The 19,825-nt window shown below is 47.7% G+C and overlaps 1 protein-coding gene across 1 annotated transcript in view; it reads right to left on the bottom strand.

Annotated features, from left to right (window-relative positions):
* Nucleotides 1-19,825, bottom strand: part of C2CD2 (C2 calcium dependent domain containing 2) — a 426,997-nt gene that overhangs the window by 98,383 nt on the left and 308,789 nt on the right. The window contains exon 11 of the mRNA XM_085621220.1: nt 15,001-15,114. Within this exon, the coding sequence (XP_085477346.1) occupies nt 15,001-15,114 (114 nt within the window). The remainder of the gene's footprint in view (nt 1-15,000; nt 15,115-19,825) is intronic.

The following is a 19,825-nucleotide window of genomic DNA, read 5'->3' as shown; positions in this document are numbered from 1 at the left end:
ACCCCATACATTATGCGGTACACTTTTCAATGTGTGCCTGACAAGTATTTAATTTGATTATGAAAAAAAAATCTCCGATCTTACCAGACTTCCTTCAAACACATGGCAGTAACTCTTGACCCAAATGTTATCAGCACATTAAGAACCATTCTCAAATGAAGACATGTAATTCTTTATCTGGTCTCATTACCATGTCAAAACCAGCTTGGAGTCACTAACCCAGGACACAAATTCCTGTTTGGCAACTTTTTTTTTCACTTTCTCAACGTAACAAAAACAATTTATGAGTATAAATACAAAGGTCTATCTTGCATCCCTCAAATGGTTTAGTGGCGATACCCAGTGGTAGAAGAAATGGTTCTTACCACTGTGCTTTATATTTATCCATACAAAAAAGTTATATGACTTCCAAATGATCTTTCTGGTGGATACTTTATCTACCTGCAAATACATCATCTTTAAAATATCCCGGGCGCCTGACTGAACATAGAGACTTTAAAAAGCTTCCGCTCTGGTAGGAGGGCACTGGCTCTGCATCGGCACCAGAAGCAACATCACTGTGACATCATTGGAGGTCTAAAGCTCCCATTCCGATTTACTGACGTCTGTTTCCCATCCATTTTTTCCCACGCTCATTAGGCGACAAAAGGATGAAAATGACATCAAATGGCAAAGGTGCAATACGAAATTTTAACTAGGAACCTTTTTAAACAACAAATTGTGGTCTATGACCTTTCTTCAGACAAGGAGGCGGGTGGTACTGGTAAGGAATCTGCAGGTAAATGAAGTATCCACCAATAGGAAGTAACTTTCTTCAACCTGCAGATTTCTCACCTTTCAAATGGATTTTTAAGCAGTGACCTACCAGGTGGTGTGTCTTAAGGAATGGTCAGACAAGGAAATTGTGTATTACTGAGTGAGCAAATCAGCCACTTCACTCCACCTGTGTGGCAAAGCAATAATGCTTAGTAAGGTGTTTTGGGAAGCCCAACTCTCTATCCTACAAATCACAGGTCGTGGGTATACCACTTGCCAAGGCTGAAGTTGAAGATTTTGCCCCGGTGGAATATACCTGGATTTCCACTGGCAATACTTTCAGAGCAAGCGCTTAACAGATAATCCATTCAGAAAAAGTTGTCTTTTGGACTGGCTTGACCTTCCTATACCTGTGTAACTTATGATGAGCATGCTGTCAGATCAAATCTCTTCGGTGTTGTATATGTACTAGCTGACCAGACTCCGAAGCCCCTCCTTCTCCGCAGTGAGATGCTGCAGGGAATAAAATTAAAGTAAACATACAGGAATGCCCTAGATAGAAAGGTGTTGTCAGGGAAGCTGCTCTGGTTGGCGGACCAACATGTTGAAGTAAAATGTACATGTGGGTTGGAGGGAGGTGGAGGAAGGGTTAGATGCCAAGTTGTTGTAACTCACTGACATGCCTTGCCAAGGTAACTGCTACCCAAGAAAAATAATTTACAATGTCAACAATAACTCCCAGCTGTGAAGGGACACAAAAGACACCAACAAAAATCTCAAACCATGTTCAGGTCCAATGGAATGACAGATTGGGTAGCAGGAAATCAATTCCTTTCGACAATAGGAAATTTAAACAGAAAAGGCTTGTCTGGAAGCCAAAGAAATGCAGAAAAAAGGCCACTAAGTATTCCTTAATGGTGACCACCATGCCACTAAGTATTCTTTAATGGTGACCACCATGCAACCCTGTTGTGCTAGCAGGAATGCAAAACAAACGACTTCCAAAAAAGGATATATATTGCTATCAGCGATCCACGTGACAAATCTGTTCCACCTTCCAGGGTACACCATCTTAGTGGAGGGAAAATGTGCAGACAGTTACATCTGCTACCTTCAATGGCAGGGAGAGCAGGTCAATCCGGAGAGGCAAGCAGAGTGGCAGATACAGGGACAGGTGCAGAAGGCCTGCATGACACACCCTTCTTGGCCAATATGGGGCAAGGAATACCATTCGGGTCTGGGGTTTGCATAGCGTCCTCACAAACTAAGAATCAACAATATATGAGATCTGTAGTGAGGTGAAAAAGTGCAACTCCATCAAAAACATCTACTTAAGCTCCCTGCAACTGAAAGGTGCAGAACTGCAGGCAGTGGGCGTTGTTGTGAGCAGCAAAAGGATCCACCTGAGATGTACCCCACAAGGATGGAGGGGCCACACGTGGTCGGTAAGGTGATGCTGAACCATGCATGGTTGATATGTTGATGTTTTCGGCTCTGCCATTCAGAGATCCTGTACGGATTATGCTGGAACGAGATCAGAAAACTTGATGAACAGTTAACTATCCCAGAGCACACTCAGCTGTACAACACTATTAGTGAGGAGCTGGAAAAACAAAAAAAGCTGGAAGCAAGAGCTATGCTAGAAAAAATAGATATCAATGGCAGGCCAGGTATATGCAGACACATCAATATGGAGAGAAGTCTGGGAAGGTATTGTCATGGCAGCTCAAGACGCAACAAACAAGGACTATCATTGCAGGGATTTAGTGTGTGCCAGACAGCCTAGTTGCCACTAGTAATGAGGGAATTGGGGAGGTGTTCCAGGGGTTCTTTCAATCACACTACATGGATGCCTTGCCGACCGGTATAGGGGAGATCTTGAGGTGGTTTTGACACAGTTTAGCTGCCTTTACTTGATTCAAAGGATCAGGCTGCTCTACCTCGAAAGATCACAGAAGAGGAAATTGAGGCAGCCATCACAAATATAGGTCAGGGGAAAGCCTTGCGGACCAGATGATATTCCTTGTTAGTAGTGAATAAATTATTGGTAGAGCATTTTGTTCCTATCTGAAAGGAGCCATTTAATTATATTCGGATAGGTAGCCAGGCTCCACCTGCCTCTTGGCGTGAAGCAAACCTAGTTGTCATTGTAAAATGAAAAAAACCCTCTTAAGTGTGATAGCTCATTATTAACTGCAGATTATTAAGTGTTTGCGGGGATATTAGCGTAGAGGCTCCCCAGGGTGGTTGGGCAGCTAGTGAAGGGTGACGACAAAGGTTTCATTCCAGGTAGACAGTTGGGGGAGCGGACTCGTCAGGTTAGAGATATTGAGGACATAGTTTCCCAGTCTTTGCCCACTGTAGTTGTGGCTAAGGAATTTGGTCAAGCTAAGGCATGTGATCAAGTATGCTGGGAATATATGCGAGTTTGTCTAGTAAGCTTGTTTAATGACACATTAAAGGCCTTGTATAATAATCCCACCGCTAGAATCGGGGTGAATAACTGTTTGACTCCAATAAGTGAGGGTACATGGCAGGGCTGCCCTCTTTTGCCAATACTTTTTGATTTATGTATCAAATCCCTAACTCGCAGTGGATGATATACCACCATTTAAAGGGCTAAGGGTGCAGAAGAAGATAGGACTACATACAGAGGTCTTGTTGCTGTTAACTAAATGTCCAGAGATTGCCATAGCCAAATTCAAAGAAATTGGGCACAGTCTTGGTGCGCTCTCTAGCTACACTATTAACGGGAATAAAACAGAAGTAATGGCATGGAATCTAGGAGAGGGGATACAAGTTACCTCTAGGGTCACTGACAACGTAAGATATTTAGGAATTGACATACTGACATTGACTTAATCTCACTGGGGTGGTAGGTAAAGTTAAACCGTATTTGTCAAAATGGCATAAACTCCCCTAATTGATTTATGGCACAGTCAACTTAGTTACGATATGTATTTTTCCCCAAAATGCTTTACTTTTTAATAACATCCCTTTAAGTTTCAACTTCAATGTGCTTCAGAAGTTGTAACTGAGTATTAACTTTTTTGGGGCTTTTAAAGCTCCAAGAATTGGTTGGAAGAAATTATGGTGTAAATTAAAGAAAGTAGGACTTCAGCATCTGGACTTGCAAATATATTGCTGGGCATATCAATGCAAGTCAATTAGGATGCTATTGGGCAATTCAGATCAATAAGATGGAGGAAGATTGGTAATGAAAATGGCCTCCTCATTGAAGGTAAATAGTGAATTTCTCCATAAGTTCGGATCTCCCAAGTTCTTTAAGAAAATAAGACTTAAGGTCTTGGAGTCAGCCGTTACACTATAGGCAAGGGTGCAGTTCAGATGTAGGACTCATTATAATGAGTCTGCTCCAATTTGGGACTCACCTGGCACCCCACAGTGCCTGTTGGATGCTTTGAGCCAGACACTGGCTAATATCAACCAATGGAGAAAAATAATTAGAGTTGATGGCTTAATACCCTGGGATTTCTTTATAAGGTGGAGGTGGGTAAGATAGTACGGCTATCTGTGCAATGCAGAAGATACAGGGAGAGCTACTATGTATCAGTGATGGGACGGATACTCGCCAGATGCCGAGCTGAAATTGTTTTTACAAATATCTTAAAGATTTTGACAAACACGAAAAATGAAATAGCAGAATAAAAATGCAATCAGCAGCAAAAAAAACTGAAACATCCACTGATACAAACAATATCGTGAAGTGTGTACAAGTAATTAGATAAGCCACACTGATGAACACTAACATACATGCAGATTTCCGAGACATTCTTAATCTGCAACTAACAAGTAAAATGTTGAAGTAGACTGAAAAAGTTGCATGCAGATCGCTAAAGAATCCGCAATCTACAAACAGTCTGCAGATAACTGAAGTACACTGTGATCTGCATGTAGCTGCAACTTGCTGCAACAATCACATTGCAAAGTGTGCAAATCACTGAAAACTGATTACTGCAATCAAGACTATTCATACAAAAGCAGAGTTGCTAGAATTCTAGTTTCATAGGAAAACAAACACATTGTGGTTGAATGCGATAACTTGAGACCCAGAGTAATCTATCATTCTACCGCAACTAGAAACCTATGAACAAAATAAGCCTCTACATGGAGCAGAGGTCCAGCAAGAAGGCGAAGTAAAAAAGAAAACCTAGAGACAGTGCAGGAAAGTTTGAAGCGTGTCAGGGTTGACATGACAAAGAAATCAAAAGCAGCACTGAATTTGTGAAGTATTATTCGATCATGTCAGTATCACTGATCTTTTCAAGCATGAATAATTTAGCAGGTGTCCATCAAATGTTCAGTAAATTTATAATAATTTGCTTTTCTTGAAGGCCTGGTGGCCAATATTCAAAATGGACTGCCATACAGCAATGTTAGGCACATATAGCGCACACATATAGGGAAAGATTTAAACATGAAACGCAGATAAAGGAGTCATGCTTGCGCATTATGATACTAACAGCAAAACTAATATATTAATACAAACGTGCTTTCTATTATATGATATATTTTTTTAGTTAGAATGAGTCATGGCAAAGGATTAGGCCTTGATGTAGCCAGGCTCAAGCTTTTCAGGCAGGAGAAAGGATAATTTATAGGAAGGCAAAGACAGTAGAGACGAATCACAGCTGCGTGTGTAGGCATTCCCCAATGTTGCAAATGGGCATCTGAGCTTGCTGGAATTGAATAAGGAGCTTTGTGGAAAAATACTTTAAATATCATTAAAAGGGCCAGCCAGCTAATGATGCCACAAACATTTCAGAAAGCATACTGTTGGTGACTTTTAGATTTGCACTTCTAGACAAAGAAAAATGTGTTTTTACTTACTCTGGATGACCACCTATTTAGGGTGAGGTAGATCAAGCTATATCTGACCTTATGAGGAGCAAGAGAGGGTTAGTTGTCAAAGAGGAGTAGCAGGTGGTCAGTTTCAGGGGGTTGGAGGTACAGAGATTTTGACGGTTTGGTAGCAGTTGCTATGAGACTTCCAGCTGGATGAGCAGTGGTGGCTGGAGAAGTGTTAAAGTTGTGACGCACAAAATTATTATTTTCTTTAAGAGAATTATTTCAGATTAGGAAAAGGCTATAGATGCACAAGTAGTGTTTCTCAAAGAAAAGCTGATTTAGTCTTTCCTCACTGAATAAGAGCATGGTTGACACTCAGAAGCATTTGGAGAAAAAAAGCTTGCTTACACCCAATTTCATAAAATGCAACAAAATATTGCCTATTATAATCAGCAGAAATGGAAAAAAAGGAGAGCAAACTTCTTCCAAAAGATTTCAGTTCTGTCAATCACATTAGCAGATTCTGAGAAGTAGTAATACCATGTCACTGAGTTTCAATTGTTCAAGCCGACCTGATAGTATAAACTGGATTCTAAAAATGTGTTTGTAAAAATTGTTTTAGGCTAGTAGACCAGTTTATGGATATCCTTCAACTCTTCTTGCATAAGAGTTAATGATCAAAGATGGAAAAAAGATCAGCAGTACAAAAGTTGCTTTTATTTTTAATAACATCCCATTAAGTTTAAACTCCAGTGTGCTCCATAAGTCGCAATTGAGCATTAACAACTTGTACATATTGTTAACTGACCATTAAGACTAACGTTACTGATGATCCAAGATGGATTCGGAATGGGTGATGTCAGAAATCAGGTTGTTAGTTGTGCAGAATGAGAGGCCTGAGCGAGTAATAGGTCCACAATGGTCTCCTCACTGGGAATTGTAGAGCTGGTCTCTCTCTGGGTGGCAGAGCAGTCCAATGCCTACTCAGGGGAGCTGGTTTGGCCTAGTAATCATCATTCACTGGCACCCAATAATAGCACTTAATAAATGATCGCCCAGCCTGTGTTTTTTGTTTGACAAAGGAAAAGAACATTTGTTACCTAAACACTACTAAATACTACCCATTAATTTACAAATATATACATAAGGTAGTTGTAAATACCTTCGGTGACATTCTGAAATCACATTAGCTCTCTAGTGAGTTACAAACCCCAAAGTCACATTACCCCTTCCCCGCCATATAAAATAGAACATTTCAATATAAGGGGGGTCCTTTTCAATAGCACAGGCCAAATGAGTTTGTCAGGGGGGGTCATCACCATCACACCAATATTTAGGCAAGCCTATTGACCTTGACAAGGGTCACCACAATAAACTATCCATAACCACATCGTGAGAATCATCATCTTGTCACTTTAGGCCACATGAAATGCTGCCAGAGGACCAACAACTAAATGTCCTAGTACTACGGAGCTGTAGCGCACAAGCTCTAGCCAAGAGTGCTTGAAAATGCAGCCTGGGGGGTGGGGGGGGGTATGCATTCCATGGCTATACTAACCTAGGCCACCTTTGCAAGTACTTGGAGGGGGCTTCTGCACTCCCTGCAGCCTCTCACCACACTTGGGGAATGCGTTGGTGGTGCCTCTGCAAGTTTTGGGGCCACCACAAGGAAAAACCATTAGAGGTACCAAGCACTGCAGGGTATTATGCACTCTGTGGAGTGGTGAGTTCCAAAGTAGTGGTTTTGACCGCAGTATATTTTGTTGTGCACATCTGAGCGTCTTTGTTTTAATTTCCCTTTTTCTTCTATTCTTTTTACCTTAGTGGAGCGTAGTGCCTTTGGGGACATCACGAAGCACATCACATTGGGGCAGAGTGGAGAGCCTCCTCCTGCACTGCCTGGCAGCTCCCTGTGCAGCCGGCACTGTTTACTGGCACCGGAACAGGCAACTACATTCTCCCTGCCTGCTACAGGCAGGCATGGTATCAGATCTGTGGTGGCCCTCCCTGGAGGAAATATCTGAATGAATGGTGGAGCACCACACACGTGGCAAGTCGATTTTGGGGATATTAAAATGGGAAACTTTGAAAGTGCATATCTCAAGCACACCAGGCTGATTTCCTTGCTCTTTGGCTCATTTTACTCTGGGTGGTGGGCTCTAGCAACAAGGGACAGTTAGAGCAGGGCTCCGGGCCTCCAAATAACATACTTTGCAGGAAGTTGACTTTACAAGCTTCATGTGCCAGCTTTTCTCCTTTGCCTGGGCTCTAATAAGCCTCTCCTCTTGCTGGGGCACAGAAGTCCAGACCTTCCCCTAACTGGTTCTAAGGGTGTCACCGGGGGAGGCTCACTGGCCCTGGAGAGACCAACTAGTTCTAGGCTCAGCAGCAGCTGGAGTCCTTAGTCCATCAGGTGGCTTGCCTTTATAGCTGTCCAGGGAATTGCTGCTGTCACGGTCCGAGTCTAGGGTCTAGCTTTCTCTTTCTCCCTTGTGCAAGAGTTTAAAAGAGGAAGTGTAAATTTCTAGATATAGGGCACCCTTACCCAATCTTAGGATACAATATCACCCCTCTATCCTAGTCAGAACCTTCCTGCACATCATGCCGGGACAATACACTATGGTGAGGGCCAAGTGGTCTATGTGCACAGCTCCTCTGGGTTCTCAGTTCCACCCCTAGCGACATCACTGCCAGGGACTTTCCCCTCAAAACCTCAAAGCGGAGCACATCCTGTGATGTCTCAAACGTCTGGCCTTTGTTTAGCAGGCCTGGGCTGTATCAACCCTGGTAAAGTGTAGCAGTTAAATACCAGATAAAGATTTCCTCCCCACCCTCTTTCTCAGGGGCTTAGTGAAGCACTGATAATTGTTGCTTTTGATTGGGAAGACCATTGCTCCCTCGGAGTAATTAACTTGGCCCAGCAGGGTGACAAAAGGCCTGGAATCGGATTCTGAACTGAGTCAGAGAACTATGACAATTCTGGATGACCAATAAGGTATACATGCAAGTTCTTGGAACCTACATATTCAAACTTGGTGTACATGTTTCACCCAAGTTTGATACCACTTTGTAGGCTTAAGTCGAGCAAAACTGCAATTTAAGGCACATATCCCTGTATTCGTATAATACAGTGACACTGCATATAATCCAGTAAACCCTACTGACCTATCTAGGAGTGCCCAATAATATTATTATAAGGCCTACCCCAGATCAACATCCATCCATGCGGAGCCCCTTCTGCCTCAGGCTACTCGTGTACAATTACTGGGCTACGCATGATAGTAGACTCCCAAGAGTAGCCCACACAAGTGTGCACATATGATCATGTGTAACTAGCCCAGTGCCCCCTTACCATAGCTGTGTCACAACAGCCTTATCAAAAGTCAGACATTGATGGAAAACACGTGTAGTCCAATTACCGTGTGATTTCTGTAGGCGAGACTGGAGGAGTGAGACTCACCCACAGTAAAAGTCCAAAACCGGGTGATCAAAATGCTAAACATCTAGGCGAACGAAATGGGTGAAAACATGAATTAACACTCAGGTTCTAAAAACATTCCCCAATTAAGATGCTCACAAACAAATCTACAAAAGGACCTCCTAGAAAGGACACCTTCAGGCTGACCCAAAGAACTGAAAGTGTGATTATATTCGTGATATGAAATAAAAATCATAAATGGCAGTGAAAAAGGCAAATGCTACTTACCAGTATGCATCTGTTCTTGGCATGTAGAGCTGCAGATCTACACACTGTGCATAGAACGCCATTTGGTGTTGGGCCTGGATGTTTGCAGTTGTTTGGAAAGTCTTTGGAAGTCACGAGGTATTTGACTCCTCCTTTGGATTGTATTGCGCATGGGCTTCGGCTCCATCCTCAGATTGTTTTTCGCCAGCAGGGAAAGATGGAGCATAGTAATAACAGTGAAGCTGCCCATGTGTGTTGTGTCTAAATAATAAACTGGAACAGATAAAGGTAGCCGGGGAGGCGGGTGGGCGTGTGTAGATCTGCAGCTCTACAGGCCAAGAACAGATGCATACTGGTAAGTAGCATTTACCGTTCGAGGCATATGAGCTGCAGATTACACACTGTGCATAGATTATATAGCAGTACCCATCCTTAGCGGCGACCACCCGTATCTGTTGCAGTGGTTTGAAATAATATTTTGAGTACAGCCTGGCCCACACTAGCCTGTTGCTTAGTTTGCACATCTACACAATAGTGTTTAGTGAAAGTGTGCGGTGTTGACCATGTAGCTGCTCTGCAGATATCATCTAATGGGATGTTCCCTAAAAATGCCATTGAAGCCCCTATTTTACATGTAGAGTGGGCTTTAGGGGGAACGGATAGCGTTTGTTTTGCTTTGTGGTAGCAAATCTGAATGCATTTGACAATCCATCTAGCTATCCCCGACTTGGAGATGGGGTTGCCTTTGTGTGGTGGTGAGAAAGAGACAAACAGTTGTTTGGTCTTACGAAAAGGTTGGGTTCTCTCGATGTAGTAGAGTAAGGCTCGTTTGACATCTAATGTGTGAAGAGCTCTTTCTACAATGGTCTGTGGGTGCGAGAAGAATACTGGTAGCTCTACAGATTGGTTTAGGTGAAAAGGAGAAATGACTTTAGGGAGGAATTTTGGGTTGGTAAGAAGAACAACCTTGTTATGGTGCATTTGGAGAAAAGGTTCTTGAATGGTAAGTGCTTGTATCTCACTAACCCTTCTGTGGGAAGTGATGGCTACAAGAAAGGCGGTTTTCCATATTAGGAATTGAAGTTCACATTTGTGTAGAGGTTCAAAGGGGGGCCCCATTAGTCTGGTGAGAACAATATTTAGGTTCCACATAGGTGAGGGTGACACTCTGGGGGGAATTATTCTTTTGAGGCCTTCCATGAAGGCTTTAATGGCAGGTACTCTAAAAAGTGATAGATGTTGCCTGTTTTGTAGATAAGCTGCTAGGTGCAGTCTAATGGACGTATAGGCTAGATTGCATCTTTGTAGGTGTAGTAAATAGCCTATGATGTGTTGAATGGACACATCTAGGGGATTGATGGTATTGTTGTGACAATAGACAACAAAACGTTTCCACTTGGCTGCATAGCACGCTCTAGTGGTGGGTCGCCTAGCTTCTTTAATGACGTTCATGCAGTCAGGGGGAGATTTAGATGCCCCCACATCTGAAAGTACGGGTGAAGAACTTGCGGGAGGAGTTCCCACTCGTGGAGATGTTGCGTTTGTCTGCTGAGCAGCTCTGCCAGAGTGTTTTGGACTCCTGGTACATGTTGGGCTAGGAGAAAGATTTTCTAGGGTATGGCCCATCTCCATATGCTCTGTGCTAGCTGAGAGAGCTGTGGAGAGTGTGTGCCACCTTGTTTTTGTATATAGTACATGGCTGTCATGTTGTCTGTGCGGACTAGGACTTCCTTGCCTGAAATCTGTGTTTGAAAAGATTTTAGGGCTAAAAATATGGCTAGTAACTCCAGATGGTTGATGTGGAGTAACTTTTGTAGAGGTGTCCATCTGCCCTGCATGGTGTGATGTAATAGGTGAGCTCCCCAGCCGGAGAGCAATGCGTCCGTTGTCAGTACTATCTGAGAAACCGGGTCCAGGAACGGTCACCCTTTGAAAAGGTTTTTGGTGGTCCACCACTGTAGAGAGCGATGGGTATGACCGTCTACCAACACCAGATCTGTTAATTGACCCTGGGCCTGGTTCCATTGGCGCGCTAAGCACTCTTGGAGAGGACGCATCTGGAGTCTTGCGTGAGGTACTATGAATATTTAAGAGGCCATCATCCCTATTAGTTGCATGAACTCTTGAGCTGGAAGAGAGTGTTGTGGCTGAAATTTGGTGCGTAGAGCCTGAATGCTTGCTATCCTGGCAGGACTGGGGTAGGCTAGCGCTCTTGAGGTGTCTATAGTGGCACCCAGATATTGTTTTACGTGGGACGGTTGGAGATGGGACTTGGCGTAGTTTACTGTGAAGCCCAGTTGGTGAAGTAGCTGGATAGTGGCGTACGTGTGTTGTACACACTGGTTGTATGAACTGGCCTTTATTAGCCAGTCGTCTAGGTATGGGAAGACATGGATGTGTCGTCTCCGCAGGTGTGCTGCCACTACTGCTAGGCACTCGGTGAATACTCGTGGTGCTGTCGTGACTCCAAATGGGAGAACTTTGAATTGGTAGTGTTGGCCGTCCACTACAAATCTGAGGAACTTCCTGTGAGCGTTGTGAACAGTAATGTGGAAATAGGCGTCTTTGAGGTCTAAAGTGGTCAGGAAATCGTTGTGGGAGAGCAGTGGAAGTACCTGCTGAAGTGTTACCATGTGAAAAATGGTCTGAGTATGTATTGGTTTAGGGGCTTGAGGTCTAGGATGGGCCGTAGAGTGTCGTCCCTTTTTGGTATGAGAAAATATAGGGAGTAGACCCCTATATTTTGTTGTTTGGTAGGAACCCGTTCTATCGCCCCCTTTTGTAGGAGGGAGGAGATTACCTCCTGCTTTAGTAGTGTTAGATGTTCCTGTGACATTGGGCGTTGTCTGGGTGGAATGTTTGGGGTGGTAGATATTAGTTCTAGGCAGTAGCCTGACCAAATTATTTGTATTACCCATTTGTCTGAGGTGATGGTAGTCCAGACAGGAAGGAAATTTTGGAGTCTGCCCCCGACCGGAGTGGGATGGTCTGGGGGGAGTGGAGGGGAGTCATTGGGTTGGTACGGAGGCAGAGCGGGCGGTGTTTGTCTTGCCTCTGCCTTTATTATTGTTGCCTCTGTAGCCGCCTCTTTGGTAACTCCTTGAAAAGGTGGATTGGGTAGGGGCCTTATATGACGTGGAAGCGGTGTCAGAGGAGGACCCTCTGGATGTGCTCCGAAAGGAAGAGCGGCGAAAGGAGCGCCTGGGAGGGTGTGATTGTAAGGCTTCCATAGACTTCGCCGTATCTGTGTCTTTTTTTCATTTTTCCTAGGGCCTCGTCTACTTTTGGGCGGAACAGATGTTCCTAGTCAAAGGGGTGGTTCAGGATGGAAGCTTGCACTTCTGGTTTAAAACCGGAGATCCTTAGCCAGGCATGGCGACGGAGGAGGATGCTGGTATGAATGGCTCTGGAGGCGGTGTAAGCTGCATCTAGGGCACAGAGGATGGAGGTATTGGTAATGGTTTCGCCCTCCTGAATTAACTCATTTGCCCTATTTTTATATTTGTCAGGGAGGTGTTGCATTATGGCTTCTAGTTCGTCATAATTGGCCCTGTCGTATCTTGCCAGTAGCGCTTGTGTATTAGCAATGCGCCATATGTTGGCAGCTTGGGATGCAGTGCGCTTGCCGGATGCGTCCAAGAGTGTGGACTCTTTGTCAGGTGGTGGTGCTTCGCCTGACGCTTGGGAGTTGGCCCTCTTTCATGCTGTAGACACTACTAGGGAATCTAGTGGTGCTGGCCCTCTGATGTAGACGGGATCTGTAGGGGCTGCTTTATATTTTTTTGTCAATGCGCGGGTTAATGACCCTGGCTCTGACTGGGTCTTTAAAGACCTCCGGCGCGTGTTTGATAACTCCTTTGAGCATGGGCAGTATGGAGGTGGCCCTATGCGTGGTGTCAAAAGTATCGAGAAAGAAGTCCTCCTCCACGGGGTCGGTATGTAGATCCACCCCGTGATAGTGTGCAGCCCTTTGGAGTAAGTGGTTGAACCCTAATGAGTCTTCAGGTGGGGATGGTCTCGAAGGGTAGAGATCATCTTGCGGGACGTTAGGAATGTCAGGGATGTTGTTATAGTGTCCCATGGGACTGGGGAGCCTGTGGGAATGGGGTCCCCTGTAGTCTTGGGGCACGTCCCCTATGTCATCATAGACATCATCATTATCATCATCCGGAGAGGGTGTGGGGGAATGATGAGGTGGGGGGGAGAAGGAGAAGGTGGAGGAGGGGAAGGTGGAGGGGGTGGAGGAGGTGGTGAAGGCATTCTGAAAGGGGAGGTAGCAGAGTTCTTCCTCTTTGGAGGTGGAGCTGGAGCAGGCTTTTCCAGCCGTCTCTTTTTGATGCGGAGCATCAAATGCCCGGTTTTGGAGTCCTTGATCAATGTCTTTTGCAATGGATCAGGTGTAAAAAGTTCTTCCGAGGGTGGTTTGTCCGCCGGTGCCGAAGGCCTCGGGGCCGTCGGTTTTCTTGTTTTAGAGTCTGCGCTAGTCCGCAATTTGGAACTATGCAGCCTGGAAAGGGCAGTCTGTTTACTCGGTGCCGAGATGGTTTTCGGCTTCGAGATATTGTGTCGGTGGCCTTGTGTTTTTTGCTCGGTTCCGGGGATGGCGTCGGTACCGAGGAGCTGGTTTTCGGTGCCGAGTGTTTTGGTATCGAGCTCGGTGCCGAGGACGAGGCCATTTTCTTTTTCGGCATCGGTGCGGAGGAATGTTTCTCGGCACCGACGGTGGGCTGGCCCGAGCCGCCGGAAGGCTTAATAGGCTTCTTTACCGGTCCTGAAGGTGCGGTGTGGGAAGCAGTGTCTTTGGTCTTGCCTAGGCCTGGAGGCGAAGGCGTGACCGGAGCCTTTTTCGGTGCTGTCGAGGGTGGGGGTGGGGGGGGGGGGTGGACTTCGGTACTCACAACCCTCTGTGCCGGAGTGATATCCTCCACATCTGAATCGTCGGCTTCGGAGGCGCTGACGAGGCCCTCGTCGGTGTGTTGTCCTTTTGGAGCGTCGACGCCTTCCCCGAAGATGTCATCTGGAATCGCCGTCGACGAGTGTGCCAAAGTTCTTCGTGCCCTTCGGTCTCGAATGGTTTTTTGGACCGGAAGGACTTGCAGGCCGGACAGTCTCGAGCCTCGTGTTCAGGGGAGAGGCAGAGGTTATATACTTCGTGAAGGTCGGTGTGGGGGAATTTGGACCCACATCGAGAGCACTACTTGAAGGGAGTCCTTTCCATTAGCCAGGACAGGAGCTTGGGTAGGTCCGAAGGCCGTCGTAGATGACTGGAATCGAAGGTCTTGATCGATGAGAGCCGCGCCGAGTGTGGAGATCGCGATCGAAAACAATACTGCGAATTGGGGTGAGGATTGCGCGTCGATAGAAGAACTGGAAAGTGTTCGGAACCGGAGCGCGAATATCACATCCAAGCCAGATGGCGGAAAAAAACAATCTGAGGAGGGAGCCGAAGCGCAATACGATTTAAAGGAGGAGACACATACCTCGTGACTTCCAAAGACTTTCCAAGAGGAAAAACAACTGCAAACATCCAGGCCCAACACCAGATGGCGATTTATGCACAGTGTGTAATCTGCAGCTCATATGCCTCGAACATATGAGTTATAGACGAATAGAAAAATTATCCATTAATTACATTACAAACGTAATGAATATATTATACATTTGCCATTCACAGGCAAGGAAGAATAGTCTACATTTACACAAAATGTGAAAAGACAATTTTAAGGAGAATTTTGAATTTTTGCTCTTACCTGTGTCTGAGGAAGACAATGCTTTGCTGACAGGAGCACCAAGGGGAGGAAGGACCTGAACAAACAAATCCTTTTCAATCACCTTTACCTTTGGTGGGGTCTTTGCAGGTGAATCTAAGATTACAAAAAAAGACCTTATGGTAAACTGTCTACATAATGATCAATGGAACATATTTACTAACTTTTAATACCCAATTTTCTTTCCAACTGGCTAAACAAAATTTTGGGCTGTACAGATCAGTGTTAGGCCTATGACCGGTCAAAAACCCAAACACTAAGGAGATGAAGTTAAAATATGGTCTTCAAAGCAGAGAACCTATAGTAAAGAACAAGTTACTTACCTTCGGTAACGATGTATCTGTAAGAAACATTAGTTAGTTAGATTCCTCACCTTAGAATATCCCCAGGCGTCAGACTGGATCCGGAAGATTTTTCGTCAGCAATACCCCTTGCGCGTCGCTAGGCGTCGTCTGCGGCTCCCCATCCATCGTCGGCGTCGTGCGCCGGAATGACGTCGTCTGAGTACTTAGACGCCGCCCTCGCGCGCTGACGTCAGTTCTTGTACATAGCTTTCCGCGCCAGGAACGCAGAGCCATGCAAAGACAGACACTGGTGCCAAAATAAAATCTAGGGGCCTGAAAAGGATAACCTTAACCCTAGATGTCAGTTCGCAGAACAGGGAGGATGGGTGGGTCGGTGAGGAATCTAACTAACTAATGTTTCTTACAGATACATCGTTACCGAAGGTAAGTAACTTGTTCATCTGAAAGAAACACGTTAGTTAGATTCCTCACCTTAGAATAGATACCCAAGCAATACCATCCCCGGTGGTGGGTCTGCGAACCAAGATCACACCAGAAAGTCCTGGAGGACAGAACGGCCAAAGAAGCCATCCCTCCGGACTTGGCCTGGCAAACGTGTGTAGCGAAGCCCACGTTGCCGCCTGACAGATGTCCTGCAAAGGGACACCTCGTCCCAAAGCAGTAGTAGCCGCCGTGGCCAGAGTAGAATGGGCGCGCAGCCCAACAGGAGGGTCCTTTTTTGCTAAGGAGTAACAAAGTTTGATGCACAAAACGACCCACCGAGAGATGGTCCGTTTGTGCACAGCTTTCCCCTTCTTAGCACCCACGTATCCAACGAAAAGTTGGTCGTCCACCCGGAACTGCTTTATGCGGTCCAAATAAAAGGAGAGCGCACGTTTTGGGTCCAGACGGTGGAGCCTCTCTTCCTCTTTGGAAGGAGGCGGAAAGAAGGTGGGCAAGGTGACAGACTGCCCAAGATGAAATGGAGTCACCACTTTCGGAAGAAAGGAGGGACGAGGCCGAAGGACAACCTTGTCCGGATGAACAGAGAGAAAAGGAGGCTTTGAAGATAAAGCCTGGAGCTCACTCACCCATCTAGCCGAGGTGATGGCTACCAGAAAAGCAGTCTTAAGCATCAGCAGACGAAGAGGACAATTATGAAGAGGCTCAAAGGGAGCACACATGAGAAATGTGAGAACAAGATTCAAGTCCCACTGAGGCATTACAAAAGGGACAGGAGGGAACGTGTGAGTAATGCCTTTTAGAAAGCGTGTAACGACAGGGGACTTGAAAAGAGAAGGCTGATCAGGAAGCCGTAAGAAGGCAGAGATGGCAGCAAGATAACCTTTCAGGGTGCCCAGGGCAGAGCCCTGCCGGGCCAAAGAAAGAAGAAAGAGGAGAACCTCAGAAAGAGGGGCGGAAAGGGGATCCACAGCCTTTGTTGTGCACCATGCCACAAATTTGTGCCACCGGCAGGCGTATACCGTCTTTGTGGAGGGACGCCTGGCTGCCAGAATGATATCACAGACTTCAGGAGGCAAGTCAAATGGCATCAACTGCCGCCGCTCAATATCCACGCATGGAGGTGGAGGCTGGACAGGTTCGGGTGGAGGACCGTCCCCTGCCGCTGCGACAGAAGATCCTCCCGAAGGGGCAGATGTATCGGAGGATCGGTCAACATACTGAGTAGCTCGGGATACCAGTACCTTCGTGCCCAATCCGGAGCCACCAAGATGACTTGGGCCCGGTCGTGCCTGATCTTCTTCAGCACTCTGGGCAGAAGTGGTATAGGCGGAAAGGCGTACAACAGACCGCAACTCCACTCGTGACGAATAGCGTCGCCGAGCGAGTGCCGCCTTGGAAATTCCAACGCGCAGAACTGCTGACATTGCGCGTTCTCTTCGGTGGCGAATAGATCTAACCAAGGCTCTCCCCACTGCTGAAAGAGACCTTGCGCCACTTCGGAGTTCAGACGCCATTCGTGATCCATCATGCACCGGCGGCTGAGTTCGTCTGCTCTGGCGTTCAGAGAGCCCGCCAGATGTTGAACCACTAGGGTGACGCCCTGGTGTTCCAGCCACGTCCAGAGGCGCAGAGCCTCCTTACAAAGGGTCCACGACCCCACCCCGCCCGGTTTGTTGCAATACCACATGGCGGTGGTGTTGTCCGTGAACACCTGCACGACACTTCCCCTGACAGAGGGAAGGAAGGCTTTCAGTGCAAGTCGGATCGCTCTCAACTCCAACAGGTTGATGTGGAGACGAGACTCCGCCGGAGACCAGAGGCCTCTGATCTCCGCCTCTCCCATATGGCCACCCCATCCCAGGAGGGACGCATCCGTCACTACGACATGCTCCGGTTGGGGAAGGGAGAGGCTCTTGCCCTTGACGCAATCGCGGTCCGTGAGCCACCACTGCAACTGCCGTGCAGTGCCCTCCGAGATCAAGATATGGTCGGACAGGTTGCCGTGATGCTGGGCCCATTGAAACTTCAGGTCCCACTGCAGAGCCCGCATGCGCCGCCTGGCGTGATGCACTAGTAGGATGCAGGAGGCAATCAGCCCCAGAAGCCGCAACACTAGCCTGACCGAAACCCAGGATAGAGGCCGAAAGATGGGAATCAGGGCCTGTATATCCCGGACCCGCTGTTCCGGCGGATAGATCCGGAACTGCGCCGAATCGAGAACCGCTCCGATGAAGAGGAGCTTTTGAGAGGGGCTCAGGTGTGACTTCGGCACGTTGATGGAAAATCCCAGCAAATGCAGGAGATCCGCCGTAGTCTGGAGGTGGGAGACGACTGTCTGGGGCGAGCCCGCCTTCAACAACCAGTCGTCGAGATAGGGGAAGACTGGAACCCCTGATCTGCGCAGATGAGCTGCGACCACCGCCATCACTTTCGTGAACACCCGAGGGGCACTGGTGAGGCTGAAGGGGAGCACGGTAAACTGAAAGTGCTCTTGGCCCACCGTGAACCGCAGGTAACGCCGGTGGGCCGGCAGGACGGGGATGTGGAAGTATGCGTCCTGCAAGTCCAACGCTACCATCCAGTCTCCAGGGTCTAGGGCAGCTAGAACCTGAGCCAAAGTTAACATCTTGAACATTGACGTTCCGGAGGTCCAAGATAGGGCGTAGGCCTCCTTTGCCCTTCTTGGGAACCAGAAAGTAGTGGGAATAACAACCACGACCTACTTCTGGGCTCGGAACGCGCTCGACGGCCCCCTTAGCCAAGAGGGCCGAAACTTCCTCGTGGAGAAGATTCAAATGATCCCCCGAGATACGGTGGTTCTGCGGTGGCATGGCTGGAGGGGTCGTCTCGAAGGGGAGGGAGTAGCCCCTTCAGACGATTTGCAGCACCCACCTGTCCGATGTGATGGACAGGTGGGTGCAGGTGATGGCGAACTCTGCCGCCCACTGGCGTGGAATGGGCCTGAAAGCTCGGACTAGGAAGGCTTTGAGGCGGATGCTGCCGGGGTGGAGGTGGGCTGACCGCGTCGTCCTCCAGAACCGCCTCGGCGGAAACCACGTCCGCGACCGCGCGCAGGTTGGTTCTGCGGTTGGTGGCTAGGCGCACGTGAGGAGGCACCCCTTCCTTGGCCACGAAAGGGGCGAAAGGTGGAAGTTTGCGACCGCGGGGCCGAGAGGCCCAAGGACTTGGCCGTAGCCCGGGAGTCCTTAAAGCGATTCAGCGCACTGTCCGCTTTCTCGCCGAAAAGGCGAGTGCCATCAAAGGGCATGTCCATGAGGGTGCTCTGGACATCGCCCGAAAAGGACATGGACCGCAGCCAGGCGTGACGTCTAAGCGCCACTGAGGTAGAAATCGCCCTACCCAGCGAGTCCGTAGTGTCCAGCCCACAGCGGATAGCATGTCGTGCTGCATCCCTCCCATCGGCCAGAGCCTGGGTAAGTCGTGTCTGGACCTCCTCCGGACACAGGGGCAGCACGTCCTCCACCGTATCCCACAGAGAGTGGGAATAACGGTCCAAGAGGCAGGCGGTGTTCAAAGACCGCAGGCCCAAGCTAAGGGAGAAGAACAGCTTCTTGCCGAACTGTTCCAGCCTCTTGGAATCCCGATCCGGCGGAGCGGTCGGGAAGGAGGATTGGGAGGTAGAGGCCTGGATAACCAGGCTCTCGGGGGTAGGGTGTTGGGACAGGAAACTGGGGTCGCCCGGAGCAGGGCGGTGGCGCCTGGCGACGTTCCTATCCACAGGAAGGACTGTGGAGGGCTTGGACCAGGTGCCCTGCAGAACGTCAGTGAGGGCCTCATTGAATGGCAGCAGAGGCTCAGTGGTGCTTGCTGCAGACTGAAGCACCTCAGTGAGGACGTTAGTCCTCACAGCCACGGCAGGTAGCTCGAGCCCAAGGGCTGCGGCCGCCTTGCGCAGCACCACAAAGAAAGCAGCACCCTCCTCCGAAGCCACAGTCGGAGGAGAGATGAATCCGGTGTCCGGAGAGGTATCCAGACCACTGGCCTCCCCCAGTTCATCTGCCCAGTCCTGTGACAGTTGAGCCTGAACGGCCATAGGA

Source organism: Triturus cristatus, chromosome 8 (assembly GCF_964204655.1).
Source record: "Triturus cristatus chromosome 8, aTriCri1.1, whole genome shotgun sequence".
NCBI classification, from domain to species: domain Eukaryota; kingdom Metazoa; phylum Chordata; class Amphibia; order Caudata; family Salamandridae; genus Triturus; species Triturus cristatus.
Note: the sequence above shows the minus strand (reverse complement) of the source record. Positions and strands in the feature narration are given on the sequence as shown.